This window comes from Artemia sp. Qi Xiang Cuo, chromosome 9 (assembly GCF_049724085.1).
Source record: "Artemia sp. Qi Xiang Cuo chromosome 9, ASM4972408v1, whole genome shotgun sequence".
Lineage (NCBI taxonomy): Eukaryota > Metazoa > Arthropoda > Branchiopoda > Anostraca > Artemiidae > Artemia > Artemia sp. Qi Xiang Cuo.
In genome coordinates this window covers 47,058,776-47,085,035 of record NC_142802.1, presented here as the reverse complement: position 1 = coordinate 47,085,035, position 26,260 = coordinate 47,058,776, and the positions used below count along the sequence as shown (strand labels likewise).

Here is a 26,260-nt window from a genome sequence, read left to right as displayed (position 1 = left end):
CTGATTTTATACAGTCGACGTGTGATCTACATTTGACAGTTTCCAACCAAAATTTAACATTTTGAATTCAATAATCGAAAATTAATTCTCAATTGTGACTCCATTTGACGCTAGTGATTTAATTGAGACCAACTGCAATTGGATTTGGGACAGACTATCTTTCGTAAGTGATTTAACACGGTTAAACAACCCAATAAATTTTATTAGACCCTTGTTGTTAAAGGTGGAGTTTATTGCCCAAAATCTGGCGTCCGTAATTAAACAGCTGTGTTTAAAACAAACATTTAAAATTCTATAATAATTGCTTTTTCAAATTTTGATCTCAATATGTCAGTTATTATTCCTACATTTGACCCGGCGAAAGCTGGATATAACAAAAAGGTTGCTTTTGATTTTGTAAAACAGTGGAGGATAAATGGCATATTTCCACCTCTTTTATTTGAATCCCCTCGATTATAAATTTGTCACGTTTAAAACGTGTATTACTTGTAGCATATGCCCCAGGCAAAATAGTAGGCAAAATGGTTGCAGAGTTTGTAGGCGTGGCTCAATTTAAGGATGAAAGGGTATGTCTACTCTATAGAAGGATGCAAAAATTAGGAAGGTCATGCAGGGGTTCCTTAGAAGCCAGGGATGATGGTGTAGTCCTTGGAAGATTTGCTCTTAATTTATTCAAGGAGGGGATCAGACCGTCCTACAAACGCTATTTGTCAGAGCATAGCGCAGAAATTTTTTGTTTAGAGGATGCGTACAAGGTGAATAGATAGAACAGATAGTGGGGGAAGGAGAGACGTCGTCTTCTTCCGACGAATATCTTTCTGCTCTGACGAGGGTGAAATTCGGACTCAAAGATGAAGGTTTTCAAGGGCGAGGAAGTGTTCGTGGTCGGGAAAGTTACGTTAGTGGGCATAGTAGGGATAGTTATTCTGATGAGAGAAGAAAAGAGTGTCTTACTTGCGGGGAGAGACACAGTGTTATGGAATGCTATAAAACATGCGGAAAACCAGGTCACCCAGCGGTTAATTGTTGGGATGGTAGGTCGCATGAAAAGAGGGATACGCGTTATGAAAATATACAGTGCTATTTTTGTAAGGAATATGGACATATTCGAGCCCATTGTGAAAGAGCGAATACTCGTAGAAGTGCTACTCCGGGAAACGAGTGAACCGATCAAAACTGGGGGAAATGGTTGGTAGTAAAAATATACCCCAAAAGATTTCTACTACTAAGTTAAATGTTCAATTTAAACCAATAGAGCAAATAATGTTAGGTTCCAGTGATATTTTAACTAGCAATAGGAAACAATTCAATCACCGTCTGGGGGGACACCAAGAAGAAGTTCTATACTATCTTGGGTTACCTGCCAAGGTAAATAATAACACTCAGTTCCCAATGCTCCACAAGATCAAGGTAAGTGATATAGAGTGTTCGGCATTTTTAGATTCAGGTTGTCATAGGTCAATAATTAGCGAAAAACTGTTTAACCGAACCCCCCCTAAATTTCGACAGAATTGTATGCCAACGTTAGCTCGTATAAAACCACTAGGGTTCGAGTCACTGCCAATTACTGGGAAAGTCATGCTTCCGCTTTGAGTTTCTGACAAGAACCGACAGAAGCGTTTAGATTGGGAGTTTTTTTTTTATTTTTCCTAATGCGGATTACGAGGCAATTTTCAGATTGGACATTTCGCATGCTCTGAATTCCACAATTGACCTCCATACAAATACCATTACATTTGGGTTATCAGCTAGACAGAATAACCCCTGCAATTTTCAGTCGTTTTGTACAGGTAGTGTCGTATTACCATAAGCCATTTCAGTTGGCCCTGGAACTATGAAAATTATTCAATTAAACTTTAGATCCAGAAATGGTAATGACGTTGCAAACGGTTCTACAGTTTTATTCTACCCTTCAGATGATTTAGTAGACAATTTGAAATGCTCAGTAAACGTGGTCACTCGTAATGCTAGTTTGGTGGCTATCTTTAATGACGGGGACACGGTAATAAAACTGTCTCGCCGCACGATTTTAGGAGAGTTTGAAGAAATTTCTAATGAATTGATTGAGGCCGCTAAGGCAGATATAAAAATAGAAACCGAGAGAAGTTCGTCACAAAAGGAGGAATGGGGTGATAATACTTTTATTAACGGTTTCCAGCTAGATTATCTCACTGGTAAGCCTTTACTGAAAGGTACACTGTGCAGCCTTCTAGTTAAATATAAACAAATTTTTTCGCGCCATAGTTATGACATAGGAAAGAATGACTTGTTTAAATACAAAGTTGTAATTGATCCAAATGTTCCACCTCCACAACCAAAATCATTCAATTTACCACTTGCCATGCAAGACGTCCTACAAAAGCATATCGCTGCGCTTTTAAAGGCTGGTGTCATCAGACCTGGACGAAGTGAATTTTGTAGCCCCATTTTCCTAATTGGAAAGGTGAAAAATGGTGAGATTGCTCCAAAACACAAATGGAATTTGGATAACTCGAGAATAATTTGGGACATGAGAAGTATTAATAAAATGATCAAAGATTCAGCGTGGCCTATGCCTCTTATCAAAAATGTCCTTCAGAAATTAAGCACCAAAAATAAATACTCCATTTTGGACATGAAGCATGCGTATTATAATGTCGAATTACATAAAGATTCACAAAAATATTTTGCATTTAACTCACCGGAAGGAAAAATGTACACTTTTACGAAGTCTCCACAAGGGTCAAATATCTCTGCTCGAGCCTTTTGTCAGTGGGCTAGCATTTTATTTGATACCGAAACTTTCGGAAATATTGTGACATTATACATTGATGATATTTGTGTTGCGAGTAGGGGTGACGATAATGAATATTTGGCAAACCTTGAAAAACTGTTTGAAAGGCTTTTGCAAAATAATGTTAAATTGGGGATGAATAAATGCCAATTCTTCACTGAGCGTCTGGAACTATCAGGACATGAAGTGACTCCAGCTGGCATTGCGCCGCTCAAGAACAAACTTGACGCCATAAAAGCCATTCAACCTCCCAGAGATATAGCGGAACTTAGAAATTTCTTAGGGCTAACAAATTGGTACCGCTCCTTCTATTTGAATTACGCAAAATTATCGGCACCACTAACGAAGCTACTCAGAAAAGATTCAAAATGATCTTGGGGAAAAGATGAACAAGAGAGTTTTGACTCGTTAAAAATGGAAATAAGCAACTCAAATTCTGTATTTTTATCGTTCCCTGATCTATCAGAGAACGCTTTATTTTGGATTGTGGTAGATACATCCGGTGATGCTTGTGGCGGTCTCCTTCTACAGATAGATGACACCGGACGGTTTAGGATAGTCTCCACATTCAGTACAGTTCTTTCGAGCCAATTTAGTAAAATGGATAACATGTCAGATGAGCTCTTCGGAGTGGTACAATCTATAAAACACTTTGAATACTATGTCTGGGGAAGGGAAGTTCATTTTCTAATCGGTTGTAAAGCAATTACATTTCTCCGTAAGTGTAAGGATAGGTCATCAAAGCTGTATAGAATGTCACTAGTCTTAGACAGTCCATTGTATCACTGGCACCATATACCAGGGAAAACACACGCTGCCGACATACTGTCTCGACCAGCGAAAGAAATTGTAGAGGCTACTAGACCTTTTTCAATGACGGTTGATGAGTTAGAATTTTTTGCCGCACCAGCAAAATTGAAAGAGATTAATTATTTAGGTTTAGACCACGAACATATGGGAAAACTTCAAAGAGAAGACGACACATTAAAAACTTTAATTGAATATCTTGAGGTGAAAGGAAAAAGGCCAAAGGTCTGTAAAGCTACCCGGGAAAAGGGAGCTGGTTTTGAGGTCCCGTGAGATGGTACTGATGCCTCACGGGATGGTTTTGTTGCACTGCGAGATGGTACTGATGCCTCGCAGGAAGGTTTGGCTACCCAGGAAAAGGGAGCTGGTTTTGAGGTCCCGTGGGATGGTACTGATGCCTCACGGGATGGTTTTGTTGCACTGCGAGATGGTACTGATTCCTCGCAGGGTGGTTTGGATACCAATGGAAAGGGAGCTGGTTTTGAGGTCCCTTGGAATGAGAAAAAAAAAGGTGGAAAGGGGGCTGGTTTCGAGGTCTTGGGGGAAGAGGTTGATGCCTCACGGGATCGTTTTAATGCGTAGTTCCAATAGTTATGTAGAGATATAAAAAAAGGTGGACAGGGCGCTGGTTTTGAGGTCCAGTGGGATGAGGTTGATGCCTCACGGGATGGTTTAATGTGTAGTGCTAATAGTTATGTAGAGATATCAACAGTAGTACTGCCATTTGTCGAACCACAAGTTAGCAGAGCAAAACCAAATAGGTCAAACCCGAGGCGTTCCGCAGCAGTATAACCCCGAGGCTTTTATTGGTAATAGTGCATTGACGTCAGTGCAGCAGGGTATGCCAATCAAACTGTATAGGTTGACATATCCATTCGATCATTTACAAGTTTATGCAATTACATTTATTTGTCGCTGGTACTTCCGGGATACATCAGACTTTTTCGTTTCTTCATTTTGCCCTAATCCGAAGCTTATACATAATCCCAACTTTTCTTGTCCTCATCAAATTCAGGGGATGGGGAACAAGTCTATTTCAAAGTATATAAAGAAAAATGAAGTGTTAAAATATCCAGTTTCCGACTACTGTTGTTAGTGTGTTTCGTTTATACTATGTAAGTTTTTACTTATGCATGTATTGTGTAGTGTTTGTATTATGTAATTGTTTACTAGTTCCTGCTGTAGAATGTTAGTAGGTGAGAAGTGAAGAATTTAAGAAGGGAATGTTTTGAATCCAATTAAAGTTTGGGGGTTTAATGAGAAGGGGATAAGCCAAATTTGGGAAATTTAACTTAAAACAAGGGGGAGAATCTGTAAAGTATTTGAAACATAAATTCGAGAAGCCTTTTCCTGGTGTCTCGTTATTAACAGAGTTAGCAATGTATATGTCAACAATAGCTTCTCTAGGGGGTCTTCCGGGAGGGCCAAAGCTTATCGTGTGAACTTTTTATTCTCAGGCCAGTGAACAGCCAATCACAGGGACTTCCGATATTAGTGAGTCGGGGCCAATTGTATACTTGGAATGGCAGTCCATCTTTCGCCTTCGTCGTAGCTAGTTGTTCTTGTGCTACCTTATTTTCTCTATGTGTATTCTCACATTATTCAATAAAGACCTTATACCAACGTTTACTGACTATCTTCGAACTTACGTAAACCATTACATCATAAAAGGGCATATAGAAAGAACTAACCAGAGGTTTACACCAGCGTATCAACGGGTGACGTCATTAAATATTACATGTTTGCGGTTAGGTTTGTTGAAGCTACTTCTTTACAATCGATAATTATACGAAAAAAGTGGATAACTATTTGTGGCTTTAACACCTTACTGGTTTGCATAATCGAACATTCCTTTGATGCACAGCTATCAACCCTAGCACAAGAAAATCCTTCTAGTGCTTTCCCTCCACCTGGGATGGATTCGTGGCGGCTTCCATGGTCCTACAGATAAATATGAGGTGTGGAAGAAGAAGTTGAGAATCTACCCCAGGCCGCTTTTTGTTGTTATGAATCTTTTTAGAACAAAATTCCAATATGGATGCTGCTGGCTGGCAGTTCCCCTTTTATTGAAGACACATTTTAAGTGTAACATAAAATATTACACTCCTATGTTTTAATATGAGTGAAAAATAGGAAGTGATTGAGGTTTTTTCTGTGTAGATCTTCCGGTTCATTTCTTCGCCTTCACTTATTCCTAGTCTAAGCAACCAAGTCTTCTTAAAATTAATTTTCAAACCTATTCTTGCGCTCTGAAGAACCAAAACCTTTAAAATTTATTCATTTTGCTAATATTTTTATCTAGAACGTTCAAGTTATCCAATAATCCAATTCTATGAGAGCCTTATCTTACCTTTTGATTCCTTGCTCTCCTAAAGCCTTTGCCATATTCCTTGGAATAAGTCCATCGAAATAACCCATATAAACTGACATTAGACACTACTCTGATTAGCTCCTGATTCAACACAAAGCCAGCTACTAATCTCACTTCCTACCTTAGCTGCAGCAATATTGTTATCGTATAGAGCACTAATCACTTTAATGTGTTTGTCTGGTATAACATAAAGCTATTTCATTGGCTGAATCAGATGCCTGTTTGTAATATAAAAAGGTCTGATTGAGCTTTTCGTACAGCAACTCTTAGTCTTATAAGAAACACCATGCTAAGTAATTTCTCCTGCAGAAGTCAGACAAATGCCTCTATAATTACCAAACTCTCTTTCATCACCTTTCCTTCAAAGAGGTTTAATCAAAGTCCTCCTAGACTCACAAGGTACTTCCCTTTTTCAAAAATTATATATTCAGTAATTTATCCCTAACTTCACAACCACCATAATTCATTAAATCATTTACCTTACCATTTGCATCTAATGTCTAATAATTTCTAATCCTTCTAGAACTGTCTTTAACTTCTCTTAGAAAAATAAATCTTCATTCACTTCTGAATTGTCCAAAATAATTCATTCGTCTCTATATAATTTTCTACAACCTAATCATGGCTTAAAATGTTTTCAAAATGTTCTCCTTATAACAATTTCTCATTGTTATTTACTGGCTACTTCCATCCAATTTCTTAACATACCAATACAATATTTTACTATTATGCAGTCTTGTTGCATCTCCCAAATCATCGACAATTTTATCCATGGCCTCCATTTCACACCTCCTTAATTTATACTTCAATGCCTTCTCTTCTGTTCTTCCTTTTCACTTTTTCTTATTTGATCTATCGCTCAAAAACTTCTTGTACAATCCCCTCTCTTTTTACCAAGCTTGAAGGTTTTTTTTTATTTCGTGCTGTTTTTCTAACTTTCCTGACGAACACCCTCTATTACTTTTCAGTTACTCCTAGAAGTTCAGTTACTCCTATTCAGTTACTCCTAGAAGCCCCTCATTCTGGATCAAATTCTCATTCTAGAGTCTACCAACGTCATAGCTTCCTGAAACGTAGCTACGCTTCCTAAATTACAGCTTCACATTACCTCTAGATAATACTAGTTGGTTATCTTTGCTCTGAAAATTAGTAACAGCATTCCTATACACTCTGTTGCATGGACGACCATAAAGGAGGGCAAAGGGGCACCAGCCCCCCCCCCCTGGCTGAATGAGGGTGTCATATATTTGTATTAATTTAGAAACTATGTTTTTTTCATGAAGAAGACTATGTCAATAAAAAAGGAACAGAAATTAATTTAACTAACTTTGAAAAAAGTTTTTCAAAGAAAAGTAAAGAGCTCTATTAAGCCAAAAATGGGCAGAAATAAAGTCAAATAATTTTCGAAGCGTAAAACTACCACAAATCACTATAAAAAATTAAATAAAACTCAAAACGAACAGAAACTATAATAAATAGATCGTCAAACTCAAAAAAGTAAAAATTAACATTACTAGGGCTGGCAACACCCATGCCTTCTCAAGACCAGAACATAATTTACGCTTTACTGAAAAAAAAACAAGCAAACAAAAAACAAACAAATGACTGTGGATTGTCAGTTTAATATACCTATACTGATATTTATTCCTTAAAATAAAAAAGGGTAAAAAAAAGTGAGTAAAAAAAAGTTTTTTCCTTATTTAAGTAAAAAAAAAGTAAAAAATTTAAATATATTTTGTTTTCAGTAAAGGGCAAATTATGTTCTGGTCTTGAGAAGGCTCGGGGGTTATCAGCCCTACTAATGTTACTTTTTGCTTGTTTCGAGTTTGACTCAGCTATTTATTCTAATTTCTATTCATTTTGAGTTTTATTTATTTATTGATAGTGATTTGTGGTAGTTTTACACTTGGATGATTACTTGACTTCATTTCTGCCCATTTTTGTCTTAATTGAGCTCTTTACTTTTCTTTGAAAAGCTTGTTTTGTGTAAAAAGTTTTTTTAGTTGAATTTCTGTTCGTTTTTTATTGACAAAGTCATTTTCATGAAAAAAATAATATTTTCTATCGTTTCGGTTTTTCAAACAGTTCGTGGTAACGAACTGTAAGTAAGGAGCGACCCGGCTCAATGGTAACCGAAACTCTAGAAAACAGGTTTTTGATACCAATAGATACATCAAAAGAATTATATTTCAATGCTGATTTCAAATATATAACTTGCATCAAGTTTAGTGCTACCCATCAAAAGTTACGCGCCTGAGAAAATTTGGCTGATTTTCAAAAAAAGGGAAAAAGACCCCCTAAAAGTTATAGAACCTTAATGAAAATCACACCATCATATTCAGCGTATCAGAGAACCCTCCTGTAGAGTTTCCAAGCTCCTATCTACAAAAATGTGGACTTTTACATTTTTTTGCCAGAGGAAAGATCACGGATGCGAGTGTTTTTGTTTGTTTTTTTGTTTGTTTTTTTTTTTTTTTACCCCAGGGGTGATCGTATCGACCCAGTGGTCCTAGAATAACTTGAGAGGACTCATTGGACCGGAAATAAAAGTTCTAGTGCCCTTTTTAAGTGACCAAAAAAAATGGATGGCAACTAGGCCCCCTCACCCGCTTATTTTTTTCCTAAAGTCACCCGATCAAAATTTCGAGATAGCCATTTTGTTCAGCATGGTCGAAAATATGATAAATATGTCTTTTAGGATGACTTAATCACCCGAAGTTCCCAGAGGGAGGGCTAAAAGTTATGAACTTTACCCAATGTTAACATATAGTATTGGTTATTGGGAAGTATACAGTAGTTTTCAGGAGGTTTTTTTCTGGTAGTGGGAGGGAAGGGTGGGTCGGTGGTTATGTTGGAGGATCTGTTCATGAAGGAAGTTTTCATGGGGGAAGGGAAATTGCCATGAAGGGGGCGCCGGACTTGCCAGCATTATTTATTGGTTATTGGGAAGTATACAACCATTTTCAGGAAGGATTTTTTCTGGAGTGGGGGGGCTAGAGGAGGGGATTACTCTGGATAATATTTCAGTGTAGGATGTTTCTTTGTGGTAAGGTACATTTCTATGAAGGGGGCGCCGTATTTCCAAGAATTATTTAAGAAACGATCAGAAATTAAATAAAAAAAAACAAGTTTTTTCAACTGAAATGTAAGAAGGAATATTAGAACTTAAAACGAACAGAAATTATAACGTATGTGAGGGGGTTCTCCCCCAAGTCAGTACCTCGCTCTTTACGCTACAGTTTACGCTACAGTTACGCTACAGTGCTTTCAAAAGAGCTATCTATTCTAATTAAACGGCCTTTGTGATTCAGGGGTTTCTGAATCATATTTTTTTTTTAACTTTTAACGTAAAGAGCGTGGTATTGACTAAGGGGAGAACCCCTTCATATAAGTAATAACATATACGTAATAAAAAAAAACAATAAAAAAACAAGCGATACGGCTCAATAGTAATCGAAACTTTTTAAAAACGAAATTTTGATGTCAATAAATGTATCAAAAGTATGTGTTTATAATGCTGATTCTAAATATATACATTTTATGAAGTTTAGTATTACTAAACAAAGGTTACAAACCTGAGAAAATTTGCTCTATTTTGCAAAGAGGGGGGAAACATCCCCTAAAAGTGAACTAATTTTAATGACAATCACACCGTCAGATTCAGCGTATCAGAAAACCCTATTACATAGGTTTCAAGCTCATATCTGCAAAAATCTGCAACTTTGTATTTTTTGCCAGAAGAAAAATATACGAATATAGAAGTTAGTTACGTAAGTTAATTTGTAAAGACATCCATTTAGCAAAAGAAAAGTAAAATTTTTACGCAAATAAAAGCTGCATTAACTAAAAAACGATCAGAAATTAAATAAAAAAAACTTGTTTTTTTTATTTAATTTTTATAAGAATCCATAGTTTGGCATAATTGTGGGGGTTTGACATGCCCAACATACCTAAAGACAAAGTTGCTGGACCGTTCTACAATGCTGAACAAAATAGTTGTCTCAAAATTTTGACTAGATATGTTTGGGAAATAAATCGGCTTGAAAGACGGGCTGATTGCCCCCCAATCTCTTTTTACTCTTAGAGAGGACCCTAGAACTTTTAATTTTGAATCGGATTAGCTTTTTTAAATGTTTCAATGCTATTTCTAGCTATTATAGATTGGTGCTGCCTATGATATTACTTATATGCCTTTTTGAAAACCTGCATGTGTACAGTTTTTTCGTTTAATTAGAACGCAGCCCAAACACTTCCTTGAAGTTTCACCTTAATACTCTTAGCGTCATTAGTTACAGTAACTGTAGTTGTAGTACTAAAAGTATACACATAGTGCCTTCTGGCTAGTTCAAAATCCCCCACAACTTACTCTTAAAAATCTAACTTTTTAATATAAGTTGTTCTTCAGATATTGCCTTGCCATTTTTTTGAAAGCTCACATGCTCATAGTTCGTTTGAATTTAGTTCAACGTCCGCCTAAATCTTTCTTATATTTGATTACTGAAGATATTGTTATATTCTCTTTTGACTATTGGCTACAAAATGGCTGTCTCACAATTTCGATCAAATGTGTTTGGGGAAAAGAGGATATCAGGGAGAGGGGAGCTATTTTCTCTCCATCACGCTTGACTCTTATAATGGAACTAGAGCTGTGAATTTCCGATCAAATGAGCCTCCTCTGAAGTTCACAACACTACCTTTTCATAAAAACCTTTTATCCCCCCGGCGCATAACTTAAAACACTTATCCCTATACTCTGGGGGGTTGTGTTAACCCCAAAAGCCGGGTTATGAGATCTTTGGACTATTTTTGAACGAATAGCTGTCTCAAAATTTCTATCGGATGTATTGGGGGAAAATATGACGTGGGGGGGGGTATAGCTGCCCTCCAATAAATTTGACTCTTAAAAAGGGCTCTTCAACTTCCGATTTCCATTCCAATGAGCCCCCTCCGACGTTTATACGACCACCATTTTCATTAAAAACCTTAAATGCCCTTGGGGCATACCTTACAACCCTTAGCCTGAGGACTGTGAGGGGTTCTCATCCTCAAAGACATAATTTCCGGACTTTTAAACTACGTCAAACAAAATAACTATCTCGAAATTTTGACTGGATGTGTTTGGGGAAATGATGGGCGGGGGGGGGGGGGTGGTTGCCCTCCAACCACTTTTGACTATTAAAGAAGGCACTAGCCCTTTCGATTACCAACCGACTGAGCCCTTTTCAAAGTTTTTACGACAACATATGGCCATCTTAAAATTTCTATCAGATCCGTTTCGGGAAAACACGATGTGTGTGTATGGGGGGGGGATTTGCCCTCTAATCACTTTGACTCTTAAAAAGAGCATTATAACTTCTGATAACCAATCCACTGAGCCCTCTTTCAAGTTTGTACGACCACCATTTCTATAAAAACGTTATATGCCCCCAGGGTGTAACTTACAACCCTTGACCTGAGGGCTATATGGGGGGGTGTTATCCTCAAAGACAAAATTTCAGGACCTTTCAACTACACTGAACAAAATGGCAATCTCGAAAATTATGATTGAATGTATTTGGGGAAATGATTGATGTATGGGGAGGGGGGTTGACTTCCAATAACTTTTGACTGTTAAAAAGGCCAGTAGAACTTCTGATTACCCAGCAAATGAGCCCCCCCTGAGGTTTATGCGACCACCCTTTCTATAAAAAACCTTATATCCCCCCTGGGCATAATTTATAACCCTTGCTCTGAGGGTTGTGGGGGGTGTTGTCATTCTCAAATTCATACTTTCCGGACCTTTAAACTACGCTGAACCAAATGGATATCTTAAAATTTTGATTGGATGGGTTTGGGGAAGTGACTGAGGTGGGGTAGGGGGAGCTGGTTGCCCTCCATGAGCACTCTTTGAAGTTCCTATGACATTTCTTTCTATAAGAATTGCCCTGGTGTAAAAAAATATATATATTGTGCCCACATCGCCCTTTACTTAGGCAGCACTATCGCGCTGCCTATGATATTTTGTCTTGAGATTTCAATTATACAGCACTGGAAGTGCCGATTAGACCAGGTAAGCTCCCCCTAAAATTCAGCCTATGGGCACCCATGCTCTAGTGTCTTGTATCAATTCTGTCGGTTTTTTATTTAGAATAACATATAATCAAATTTGTTGTCCTTCCCACCATGGTGTGAATACCAGGTTAACTTATGGGTCATTCTATGACCAAATACTGCATTGGGTATAACTACATTTATATGTCTACAAAATTAGAGCAACCTATAACCGTTGCTATTTAGGATACAATCTACCCCTATTTCTAACTGCCTGGGCATTAAAATTCTCTACTATCGAACTAATCTAACTAATAGAATAAAAAGAAACCAAAATTTAGGCTGAACGTAAAAATATTATCTGTTTAATTTTACTTTCCAATCCATATTTGACAATGTACAAGGATATTCTTTAATTTAACTAGATTCTTTTTCTAAAACTTGCGCCCCCGTCTAAAGTTTGTCTCTATTGCTCTTTCTTAAAAGTTATAAAAATTTGATTTGACAGTTTGTTTTGAAAAATGATAGCCTAATACCTTATAATTCTCAAGTAACAATGCACAGTCTCCTAAGTTACCTGTAAACATTGACATTTGAGAAAAATTCCTCGAGAAGTATTGAAAACTTCTCAAAAGTAATAATTCTCTCTTAAGACCTTGCTAAAGACCAAAATATTAAAAAAGGCCGTCTTTCAAAGCGATAATAGAAAGGTGCTTCTAAACGTGATTGGAAATAATGCAAGATAGACCACCAAAGAAAGGCTGAAGAGTTGATCTGTTCAAGATAGAACTTAACTGAAAAAGACTAAAAGCAAAGTTTTCTGGGTATATAACTTTTTTTATTTAATTAGTTTTTACTCATTACACAAGGATGAATCATGCCAGCCTAAAAAAAAAATTAATTGAGACAACTAGAGTAAAACAAACGTAAAAAGAGACAAATAATAGGCTACGGATAGAAATTTTGTAATCATAAAGTTCACATGTTTTTTTTTGTTTTTTTTTCATTCTTGTTTTAATTGGAAATATATGGGTTTTCAGATATAAACCGTAAGAAGTAAATATCTATGATTTTGTATTTCAGAATCAATGAACTTTTGCTGACTCAAAATAGAAGGAATATTCTCCTATACTTTGTTTTCATTTTTTTTTTTTTAAGCTGAAATGTTATATTACACTTGTTTTTCCCGCCAGCGGTTATCAAATCAAAATAGCGGTTCTAAAATATTTTGAGAAGGAATACTCGCTACAGATACAGTAGTAGTAGTGGTAGTTGTAGAAGAAGTAGAAGTATTAGTAGCGTGCAAATATTTCCTTTTTGATCTCTTGATCATCTCCCACATCATTTCCTGAATGCTGCACATTAATATACATAGTCATACCTGAGTTACGCCCTTTTGACAACCCGTATGCACATAACATGAATTGATTTGGTTCAAAACTCCTCTCGATGTTCTTTTAAAGGCTTGCCTGAATGCCCTTCGTCTTTTTAGAAAGTAAAGGTCAAACATACCGACCTCTCTCAATAGCATACTGTATGTAAACAATGGACGAATTGCCTAGCCTACAGCTCTTGCCCGGATGACTGTAGGAGAGTTGACAAACCAAAAGACACAAATATTGGAGCTCTCAACAATGTTTAAAAAAACTCTCTTAAAATTTTAATTGGATGGGTTTTGAAAAATGGTGGGTGTGGGGGGGGGGGAGCTGGTTTCCCTCCGATCACTTTTGACTCTTAAAAAAGGCACTAGAACTCTTCCGATTTTTCCAATCAAATGAGCCACATCCGGATTTTATGCAACCACCAGTTCCTTAAAAATCTTATATACCCCGTGGCATAACTTACAGCTATTGCTGATGGGCTCTTGGGGCTTGGGTCCACCCTTGAAGCATTGTTATATATTCTTTGAACTATTTTGAACAAAATGGATATCTCACGATGTCGGTCATATACAATTGGCAAAAAGAGGGTGGGGGCAGGGCCAGATAAAGGGAGATTGGAGCGATTAGACCCAATTGGGCCCCGGCATTCGAAAGGGCCCGCGTTATCATCCAAATGAACAAAAAAAGATTTTATAACTTTAAGCATTTTCTTACGATAATCAATAGGTTATTAATTGTTTAAAAAATAAATAATATATTCATTTTAAACTTGCATTGCTAAATGCCGTCCTAGTCTTACCGAGTGGTTAGCACCCCGGATTTGAAAGTCTGAGGTCAGGGGCTCAATTCCTGGTGTCGCTGGTTATTTGGTTTGGGACGGGGGTCAATGGTGTGAATCTGTAAGCTCATCCAGAGCCGACCCAGCTCTAAACAAGTTCTTGGAGAAATATGGGGGGGGGGGAATATGGGAAGCGTCGGATGGTTTGCTACCAATCATGTATTGCACTCCCGGCCGAAGACATCGAATCAGGAGATTGATACCCGTGCTACGTATACCATCGGTCAGCATGCGACATTTTTTTTTTTTTTTTTTTTGTGGATGGGATTTATTAATGTGTTTATTATTACATAATATATACTTTTTAACATAGAAAACTGATACATGTAAAATTTCATGTCAAATTTATTGAATTTAATCGGGATAGTCCTAACTTAAAGATATTGTGCACTGCGTACAAGTTAACGTACGCAAACAACTATGCAGGTATATTTTATTGAAATACTTAATATATATGGAGGACCTTGCAAAAAATTCAATCGAGCCCTGCACCTATTTGATCCAGACCTGGGTGGTTCACCTTCTATCACTTTTGACTCTTATTAAATAAAAAAAATAAGTTTTTTTTAACTGAAAGTAAGGATCGATATTAAAACTTAAAACGAACAGAAATTAGTCCGTATATGAAAGGGGCTGTCCCCTCCTCAACTCCTCGCTCTTTACGCTAAAGTTTTTTATTGTTTTAAAAAATAAAGTTGTGAGACAGAGTCAAACTTTAGCGTAAAGAGCGAGGCGTTGAGGAGGGACAGCCCCTTTCATATACGGAATAATTTCTGTTCGTTTTAAGTTTTAATGTCGCTCCTTACTTTCAGTTTAAAAAACTTGTTTTTTTTATTTAATTTCTGATCGTTTTTTAGTTAATGCAGCTTTTATTTTGGCTCGCCGTCATTGAATAAGTAAACAAAATTTGCATAAAATTGTTACTTTTCCTTTGCTAAATGACTGTCTCTAAATTTAGTTCTGACGTAATTTACAAATTAACTTACGTAACGAACTTCTATAGTCGTATATTTTTCTTCTGGAAAAAAATACAAAGTTGCAGATTTTTGCAGATATGAGCTTGAAACCTAAGTTATAGGGTTTTCTGATACGCTGAATCTGACAGTGATTTTCATTAAAAATTTTTCACTTTTAGGGGATGTTTCCCCCCTCTTTAAATAATCAGGTAAGTTTTCTCAGGCTCGTAGCCTTTGATGAGTAATACTAAACTTAACAAAATTTGTATATTTAGAATCAGCATTATAAGCCCATTCTTTTGATACATTTATTGACATCAAAGTTCCGTTTTTAAAAGTTTCGCTTACTATTGACCCGTATCGCTTGTTTTTTTTTATTACGTATATGCTATCACGTATATGACGGGGTTCAGCTCTTATTCAAGACCGCGGTTTTTCCGTTTAAAGTTAAAAAAAAATTTAATTCCTACATCCCTGAATAAGACACGCCGTTTAATGAGAATAGATAGCCCGTTTGAAAGCACTAAAAAAAACTGAAGCGAAAAGAGCGAGGTATTGACTTGGGGGTGAACCCCCTCATATACGTAATAATTCCTGTTCCTTTTAAGTTCTAATGTTGCTTCTTACTTTCAGTTGAAAAAACTTGTTTTTTTTCTTAATTTAATTTCTGATTGTTTTTTAAATAATGCTTGGAAATCCGGCGCCCCCGTCCTAAAAATGTCCCTTACCCCATAGAAACATCCTCCACGGAAAGATTATCCCGAGTAACCCCCTCCTCAAGCCCCTCTCCCCCCCCCCCACCAAAAAAAATTTTTCCTGAAAATGTCTGTATACTTCCCAATAACCAATACAATATGCAAGCAATGGGCAAAGTTCATATCTTGCAGCCCTTCCCCTGGGAACTGTGGGGGATTAAGTCATCGTAAAAGACATATTTATTATATTTTCGACTATGCTAAAGAAAATGGCTATCTAAAAATTTTAATTAGGTAACAATGAGAAAAAAATTAGCGTGGGAGGGGGGCGAGTTGCCCTCCAATTTTTTTGGTCTATAGAAAAGGGCAAAAAAACTTTTAATTTTCGTTCAAATAATCTCACCTAATAAATTCTAGGACCCCTAGATCAGTACAAGTAACGATGGAAAAAAAACAAAAAACAAATAAACACGGATCCGTGATCGTTCTTCTGGTAAAAAATGGAAAATTCCACATTTGTGTAGATAGGAGCTTGAAACCTCTGCAGTAGGGTTTTCTGGTACACTGAATATGATGGTGTGATTTTCATCAAGGTTCCATAACTTTTAGGGGGTCTTTCCCCCTTTTTTCGAAAATCAGCCAAATTTTCTCAGGCGCGTAACTTTTGATGGGTAAGATTAAACTTGATAAAACTTATATATTTGAAATCAAAATTAAGATCTGATTCTTTTGATGTATCTATTGGTACCAAAATTCCGGTTTTTAGAGTTTCGGTTACCATTGAGCCGGGTCGCTCCTTACTTACAGTTCGTTACCACGAACTGTTTGAAAAGGGAACTAGAACCTTCAATTTTCAATCAAATGAGCCCCCTCTAAAGTTTATACGGTCATCCCTTCAATAAAACCTTACATTCCCCGAGACATAACTTATAACCCTTGCCCCCGGGCTGTGGGGGCTGTGTCAACCCTGAAGGCCTTGCTATATGGCCGTTGGCCTAATTTTGAACAAAATGGCTATCTAAAAATATCTATCGGATGCATTTTGGGAAAAGAGGACTTGGGGTGGGTGGGGGTCTAGTTGCCCTCCAATCACTTTGATTCTTAAAATGGTACTAGAACTTCTTATTTCCTATCAAATGATCCCCCTCCGAAGCTTATACAACCATTCCCTCCATTAAAACATTAAATGTTAATAATGGGCAACTTGTATAAATTATAGCCCGTGCCCTGAGGACTGTCAGGGGGTGGGGGATAGTCATCCCAAATGAGATAATTACTGGATCTTTTGACTATGCTGAACAAACTGGCTATCTGAAAATTTTCATTGGGTGTGTTTGAGAAAATGATGTGGGTGAGTGGGGGGGGGGGGGGTCTGGCTGCCCTCCAATTACTTTTTACTCTTAAAAAGGGCAATAGAATTTTTAACTTCCAATCGAATGAGCCCCTTTCGAAGGTTTCTACGACAGCTCCTTCTACACGAAGTGCCTTGGTCAGAAAAAAAAAATAATAATAGGCAACATTGTACCCACATCGCTTTTTACTTAGGCAGCGCTAGTGAACTGCCTCTGAAATGCTATAATTATTTTTCAGTAATATTTTATTCATACGTTCTTTCTTGTTAATTTAGATAAAACCAAACGTTATATCGTCCGCTGATTTCTCAATTTAAAATGTTGCTTCAACAAACTTAGCAGGTGGCGTCAAAAGTTACCGATGATCATTTTAAAAGTTTTATTTAGGTATCAACTTTCCACGTGTTGAGTGAAATAGAATCAAAAGGAAAAGTTTTATTCCGAAGTTCATATTTGCAATATTCTAAGAAAATTGCCTAGTTAAACGAAACTTGCCCGTGTAATTTATTTGATAATGTGATTAGATTGTATTTATTTTTATTTTTTTGTGATGTTTGGACAAATAAACACCACACTCTTTGAACGGCATATTGTTTTCTGTAACACAAATGTGTTACAGAACTTGAGTGTTTGTGACACTCAAGTATTTTAAAGAGCGTGGGGGGGGGGAACCACTTTCATTTGAGATAGCTCTTATTTTCAAAATTTGATTGGCTTTGTAATTTTATTTTGTATTCTTGTTGTTACTGATGTTATGACAGTTAAAAACCACACTACCCAAAATACGAATCATTGCTCGTAGTGTGTACGGTGACACTGGCATTTCAATGGCTTGAAGGGTTGTAACACCCCTCATATCTCCGGTATTCTTTGGTCTTTCTAATTTTACTTGAAGATACGTATTAATTCTTGTTTGTTTTGGATTTTAAATTTGATTATTATTCTAAATTTTGATGCGATTATTCATTCTAATTTCTGTTCGTTTTAGGCCTCATTTATTCATTCATAAGAATTTCTTTTCGTTTTGGGTTTGACCTATTACATGATTCTATTGTCGCTCGTTTTAGGTAAAACTCTATTTAATAAAACTTTTTTCAAAGACATTTATTTTTTATCAACTTTTAAAAAATACATGTTAGTAAAACTTATTTCGATAAAATATCATTTTACTGATGATAGTATTATCTATAATTAATATATTTTATTGTAATCTTTAACCATTTCCTAGCGAACTTTCTATGACTCTTTCATTCAGAAAAAAGGTTAATTGGTTCCCTGACAACTGTCTTAAGCCCATCCACCGTTATTCGGGAAACTGTAGATTTTGGTAATTTATTAGTTGTATTAATTGGAAAAAACAAGAGGTTTCTAGTCTAATGAAGAAACCTATGGCATCTATTTAAGAAACTCCTTCTTTTGCAGAGCACTGATGAATCAATTCTTGGCAAAAAAAAAGACTTTTATAATGAGAATAAATTTGATTAGTAACTTTTATTGCCTGTTCTTGAAAACATGAATAAACTGAAAAACACAAAAATTGAGACAGGTTAACCCTACTCAGCAGTAAATATAATACCGATAATGAAGTAGTATAGGTGATTTTTCTTCCGTAGATCTGGCGTGGACGCTTGAAGCATGTGTTTAATGCGATTAATCAAATTCAATGTAAGCTATGAATCAAATTGGATTATCTTGGCGACATCAAATCGTACTAAATTCTATATTTTGTCTCAAAAAATTTCAATTTAAAAATTCCAATAAAGGACAGAAAGTTCGGATATTGTATAAGACCACAAATTAATTCCTAGTAGTTGATAGGGGATTAGACGCATTCTGTATAGCTCCTTCCCATTTGTTTCAATGGACATTTCTTATTTTGCAGCCAAATTGTCTTACATAAAAGACATAATTTTAGAATGAAACCCCTTCCTCCAAAATTGCAAGAATTAAATGACGGTTTAAGAAAACATTTCCATGTTCTAACAACTATCGTGATTACATATTTAGAGTGAACGGAGTTTCATACAACTCTTCGTACTTTATTTTATCTCTGTGTTGCTGAAGGGGAATAAATGAGAGTTAAGGAAGACTCTTATGGTGGATGGGAGCCTCTAGTTTGGCACTAAAGGTATCCCCCGTGGTTTGTATTTGTTTTAGTTGGAACATTGAAGTAAATATAAACAGACAATCCACTAACAATCCAGCTTAATGCTATTTTAAGCTATGTGATTGAGATGCACTGCTTAATAGTCTGCTTATATATAAATTTTTGCTAGCCGGGATCGTTGTTGTACGTCTTTTACTATCACAGAGTAATAGCTATTATTGCTTCATTCATTTGTAATACTTAACTACTGTATCAGCGCTGTCATGACTAAAAGTCATACCTGGTATTTTCTAATTCTCAGATAATTCACAAAACCTGGAGGATCAACAGGGTAATATAGATCAGAAAGATGTAAGTGCAGTTGAATAAACATTGCCCTACTTAGCCTCTATTTAAAAATGACCGTAATGAAATATTCTTCCCGAATATTATTTAAGAACAACTTAGCCAATGGATTTTCAATGGATTTTTAGGCTGTCAGAACAGTCTTATGAACAAGCTCGCCACACATTTTGTGATAATTCAAACCTTAGGGGAAGGACACGGCTTTCGAACTCTCTTAAAAACGGCATACTCTAGATACTAAGAAGCATCAGAGGCAGCGCTCTAACGCTACCTAAGTCAAGAGCTATAAACCCTCAATGTATTATTTTTCCCTTCGTCACTTTCAATGGAAGGGGGATGGGTGCATGGAAACTTCGTGGATCGAAACAAAACTTACTAGGGTTTAAAGATTTGTCGTAAAAATATTCGAAAGGAGCTCGTTCGATTGGAAATTGAAATTTCTAGCGCCCTTTTTAAGGGTCAGAAGCGATTGGAAGGCAGCCAGCTCCCCTCCCACGCCCATCAGTTCCTCAAACACGTCCAATCAAAATGTTGAGATAGCAATTTTGTTCATTATAGTTGAAAGATCCAGTAACTGTGTCTCTGAGGATGTCAAGCCCCATTAGCCCTCGGGGCGAGGGCTGTAAGTTTTGTTATTCGCCCATTGTTTACATAAAGTATTTGTTATTGAGAAAGTTGGGCATGTAAGGACATTCAGGTGAACCTTTCAGAGAATGTTGAAGGCAGTGCTGAAGAAAATCAAAACATACCATGTGCAAACAGATTCTCAATATGGCGTATCTGCAATATGCTCGGAATGTTTTACCAGTTCAAGCTGAGAATTTCAGGGCATCATGGGGGGGGGGGTGTTCAACTGACCCAAAAGACAACACTTACATACTACTACTGTTATTAATACTGTTTAAAAATTTGACAGAATATTGAAGTGAATTTTGAATCAAATCAAACACACTATGTGCACACAGACTGTCAAAAGAGCGTATCTCAGGAATGAATTAGGATATTAAGTTGGAACTTTCAGGGAATGCTTAAAAGGGAAGAGCAACAGACGAAAACACAATATGTGCACGCTGCTACAAATACTGCTACCACTGCAACTCCAATCACTACTTTCATTGCAACTACTACTAACGCTGAGATTATTAAGATGCAAATTTTAGGAGGTATTGAGCGAGAAGTTGAACAAAATTAAAACAAACTATGAAAATATAGGTTATCAAAAGGACATATCGCATAAAGGGCAAATAGGTTATCAAAAGACCGAGCTAAATAAAAACACACTCTGTACAAGCAGGTTGTCAAAAGGACGTATCAGCAGTAGCCCAAGAATGGTATAGGGTATTAGGATTGAAACATCCAGAAGGGATGTTAAGGAGGGTATTGAACTAGGCAAAATGCAGAATTTTGCATACTACTACAACTTCTACTACGACGACTTATGCTAGTACTATTGAATGAATGAATAATTTTTATTACCCATCTTTAGCAATACAAAAAATTAAAAATGGAGTAGAGAGAAAATTAAAAGAAAAAAACAAAAAACATCGAAAAAACGAAAAACTTAAATTATTACTTAAAAAACTAAAAAAAAAAAAAAAAAAAAAATGGCGAGACTATTTAAACAAAAATAAAACCATTACACGTTGCTCACTACAGCTTCATACGTACTATGCGTTGGGTCTAAAGATTTCAGGAACTTTTCCCTCCTGGTCGCGATCACGACGAAGGGGTCATCGAGTCCGTGACGTACTGAAATCTGGTGGTTTCTTCGCCAGGGGGGAAGGCTAAGCAGATATTTTGCAAGCTTATAGAACACTGTATGGATTGTTTTTTTTATCATCAAAAGTAAACAAAGACCAGAAAGGTGACAAAGCTAAGATATGAGGGGTGGCAAAGGAATTGTAGATCCGTACTAGAATGCGGCGATTATATAGGCGTTTGCATGACAAAGTCATCCCATACGCTTTTCAAACTTTCTATTTGAGATCAATCATTAGACAGGATCGGGTAGTATTAAGAATATATCCAATTGGCAAACCAAGCTAAGCCATTGATGCTGCTGCTGTAACAGCATTACTACTTAGTGAAAATATGACAGACGCCAACTCTTTCTTACGACAATTAAAGACGACCACCTGGCTTTTGCTGGAGTTGAATTCTAGGCCTATGTTAGCGTATTCGTTTGACAAAACTCTCAAATTACTCTCTATGCCACTGACGGATCTACTCATATTTAAAATGTTGTCGGCTTAATTAATAAGGGAAAAATCAATTCTGCGAAAAATAAAACACATTGTCATCGTCTTCTGAGCCTCGATGAAACTCCCATCATAAAGAGCGGGTGATGATAAAGCCCCATGGTGAATGCCTTTTCGTACTGGTAGGAGGAAGTCGGATACTGTCGGGCTCTGGTTTTTTAGTACCCTTACTTTAACGTTCAACTTAATATACATGTTCCTATAAGTTGCAATTATAGATCTGTCAAGAACTCTTTTAAACGCAGAGACAAGCTGTTGTGCATGGATACCCGAATAAAACGCTGTGTAAACGTCTTCGTTCCCAATAACGATGGTTTCTCTTTTAGAATGTGTGTCCAACAAACCTTGCGACAATAGGTTAAGCATATGCTTGTGGGTAATATTTCCCTTGAAACTGAACTGTGAATTTGGTGTACTATAAACAAACTTCATCTCCTCAATAACTAATAACTCCATCAATTTACAATAAACGGGAGCAAAGGTTATCGGGCGGTAAGAACAACATTCAGATGGGTCTTTACCTTTCTTGATGACAGGGGTGATTACACCAGTACAAAAAATATCTGGCACTAGATCGCAACTAAAAATCATTTGGAACTTTAGTACTGGATGTACTGTTAGCAGTACATTACCAAGAATTATGTGAATGCCGTATATAATGTCAACTCCTTTAGAACACTTATTTTAGTTTACGAATATCCGAACAAATATCTGACACTCTCGCTACGTGGTCAAGACCTAGTTCCAAAGATTCTAAACAGAGATCAAGATCCCTCTCATACTTGCACTCCAATTCAGGATCAGGTGCAGCAAACTTGCTCGTGAAATAACTATTCCATTCACTTTCACTAGGGGCGGATTCGTTATTGGGTGCTTTTGCAGATCGATTCTTCTTGACGAATTTCCAAATTTCATTTGGATCGACTCTTAGCGACTCACTGTTTTCATCAATCACACGAGGGCGATGCCAGGCGAGACATTTAGAGAACTGTCGCTTTGTATACAATCGAACACTGTTTACGACGCCTTGTTTAGGACGGCCCGAATCAATCCACACACTACACAGCATTTTAGCTTGTTGACACGCATTAACCAAAGCTGGGTTTTCCGACCGTCCTGGAACTTCTGACCCAATTCTCACTTTACGAATAGGAACCGGGGTTTTTTTCTGCACAGCGCAAGGCATGAGTTATATCACTACAGTAGATATTTAGAAGTATTTGTTTCTCATCACATGCAATCGGCGAGCTTTGGAGTAGTAGCTGGGAAGGGACTTTAATCTTTTCCAGGATTCCGTCACACACAGACCTGAACATAGCTAAATTGGATTTTTGCTTTTCAGTCTTCCGGATCCATCTTTTCTTTTTTAGAGCATCATTTGGGGTACTGTCCAGAAAGTCACTGATAATGAAGGTATTAGCCACCGGAAGGTGATCAGAAACATAGAATCTGATAGCAACTTAACTGTCACCGTGAGTTCTCAAGTCGGTAGAGCAAAGCAGAAAGTCGAGACAGGACATGGAACCGGAATTATGCACATACGTGAAGTCTACTCTGTTTCCCAGTACCTGCAGACTTGGGCAGGGATCGAGCAGGATTTGACCTCTCGAATCCTAAGCATCAGAGAGGTAAGAATTCATATCTCCGGCAATAATACAGGAAAGTTTTTCCGCCGCACATAATGTAGCAACAACGGCTACTTTCCCACAAACAATATTAAACTTATTGTCAGATTGGACATTCCTGTAGTTCCTTGGCATATAGACTGGGAGCACAACAGTATTTGCAATTTTCACTGCAATATAAAAGTCCGCTTCTTTAAACGTCGAGGCACGAAGCGAGGTACGGACAATGATAGCAACACCACCAGGGGGACGACCTCTTCCCGGCCTCCTAGAAGGAATGCCAAACACATTTACGTTTCCGTTTAGTGGTAAGAGCTGGAGTCCCTCAGCCGACAGGAAATGTTCCTGCACGCACACAATGTCAAATTTGTTAGCAATATTTTCTAAAAGTGGTTATTTAGATAATACTCCGCCATTTATGTTCCACGTCACTATTCTCAAAGTGCCGGAGCTAGTGATCGCTAAGATAGGGCCTTTTTGACATCTGGACAACTAAAACTGTAGCAGAGGTGCTTATCGGAGCCACAGAGGGCGCACTTCACCTGGTTCTGGCACGGGGTGTCTTTAAAATTAGTGTGGCCTCCTCCGCAGTTTGAGAATCTTGCATTATTAGAGCAGTCCTTTGCAAAATGCCCATAGGCCTGACACTTATAGAAACGCCTCCGGAGAAAATGAAAGTCCTCGACTGGAATTCGTTCGTAGCCTATAATAAGCGGAGATTTCATCCGGAGGCTAGATGCTGCTTGGTCACAAATTTCAGTCTGAACGATCTCGTTTTACCGATCTGAGAGAGGCCGATTGATCCGAGACCGATTGATACAAGACTGATTGAATCTAAGGCTATTGCAGTGAAACTTCCAGTGAATTTTGAAGAGGATACTGATCTAAGTTGAAACACACCATGTGAATGCAGATGATGTAGATTATTCAAAGGCCGTAACAGTTATATCTCCGGAACAGATTAGAGTATTAAGTTGAAAGTTTCAGTGCATGTTAAGGGGGATGTTGAACCAATTAAAAGGAACTATATGTATACTATTCCTACTACTTATACCCCTACTACGCCAAAGGACCGTATCAGCACCATATCAAGAACGGCTTAGAGTATTCGGTTGAAACTTTCAGAGCATGCTAAGAGGTATATGAACTAAGAAAAATGCAATGTTTGTATACTACTGCAACTACTAGTAGTAGTATTAGAGTAGTAGTAGTAGTAGTAGTAGCGCTACTACTGTTAATAATAATATTACTAAGGCTAATGGTTATAATTTGGTACTTTCAGGGACTGCTGAGGGGGATATTAGGCTAAATCAAAACACATTATTTTTTTATCAACAGCACGCCTCAGAAATATCTTGGAAACGCCTTAATGTATTAAGTTGAAACTATAAGGGAATGAGAAGGGGATATTGTACTAGACCAAAAAGGCACAATATCAATGCCATTACTGCTTACTACTAATAGTACTACTGCTATCACTAATACTTCTCCTTTTGCTCCTATTATTACTTCTGCATGGGTATAGAGTATACCCTATACTCTAGAACAGGATATAAAGTAGAGGTTTTCCCGGATAGTTTATATTTACACTTGAGAAGGTGTAAAAATGAATTAAACGATACTATGGGTGTACAGATTTTCGGAAGGGCTTACATTATTAGAAAAATTTGAAAAATTTCTCTAACACAAAGATAGTAAGCCAAATATAGAATTCATAATGTAGGCTAGCTTCTTACTTTTCTTTGAAAAACTTATTTTGTGGAAAAAACAATTTAAATTAATTTTCTTCAAAAAAAGTTCGATTTTCACATGTAATCATGGAAATGACTAGAGTTTTTTTTTCAAACGAATTCAATCATTAACGATAAAATTTTAAACGAATAGTAACTATTCAGCATATATAATTGCTGCTGTCCCTCCCAAATTCATATGCTCTTTCTACCAAAGACACAAAATGAGTTAAGAGAATAGTTACTCTTTGATGAAAGAAAACGGTAAAGGTATTTGGGATCCTAAATTTGTAAGTACTGACTTCTTTACACGAAGTAAGTTTCAACAAGATGCAGTATGTATACCTGTTTTTTTTTTTTTTTAACGTTAAGTTTAACGTTAATCTTTGTTACTTTGGTCATTTCCCTACTATTTTGTTTGAAAAAACTTGAAATACTAATGGGTATAATATCTATAAAATCTTGCTTCCAAAAAGATATGATAGCCGGTCTTTCTCTGATGTTGCAGCTTATATGGTTTTGTTTATACATAATGGGATTTTGTCGATAGATTTTGGCCCTTGCCCCTGAGGACACAAGCGTTTATTTGACTCCGGAATAAAGTTGTTTAGTACAAGCTACTGGAAATTTTGCTTAAGCAAGTTGATTAGAAAAGCTGTGAAACGAGTTCAGTATGAGTTAATTAGGCAAGCTATAAAACGAATCATAACGCTAAGGAAGGAAAAACAAACAGAAACTAATCTGCAAGATGGCGCAGAACTAAAGTGTGGCCATGTGGCGGGTCCAACCAGACCTTTTATTCAGAAAAAAACTTACCTTGTGTTGTCCAAGTTTTCTTACAGTACAAGTAAACACTGCTTCCCTTCCTTGTATCACAGTTATGTTTTTCATAGGTGAGCCAAATTCTGGCCCCCCAAAAGTGTCCAAATGATCTGCTGAAAAATAAAGACAAGTTTGCAAGTAAAAATGTTGATCTTATTAGTAATAAAAA

At 36.9% G+C, this 26,260-nt stretch overlaps 1 protein-coding gene across 2 annotated transcripts in view; it reads right to left on the bottom strand.

The window, feature by feature from the left end:
- LOC148948728 (lachesin-like) overlaps positions 1–26,260 on the bottom strand; it is a 165,436-nt gene that overhangs the window by 128,338 nt on the left and 10,838 nt on the right. The window contains exon 3 of one of the 2 annotated variants that reach the window (XM_089094070.1): positions 26,086–26,204. In XM_089094070.1, the coding sequence (XP_088950196.1) occupies positions 26,086–26,204 (119 nt within the window). The remainder of the gene's footprint in view (positions 1–26,085; positions 26,205–26,260) is intronic. The other variant, XM_089094071.1, reaches the window with a different exon arrangement.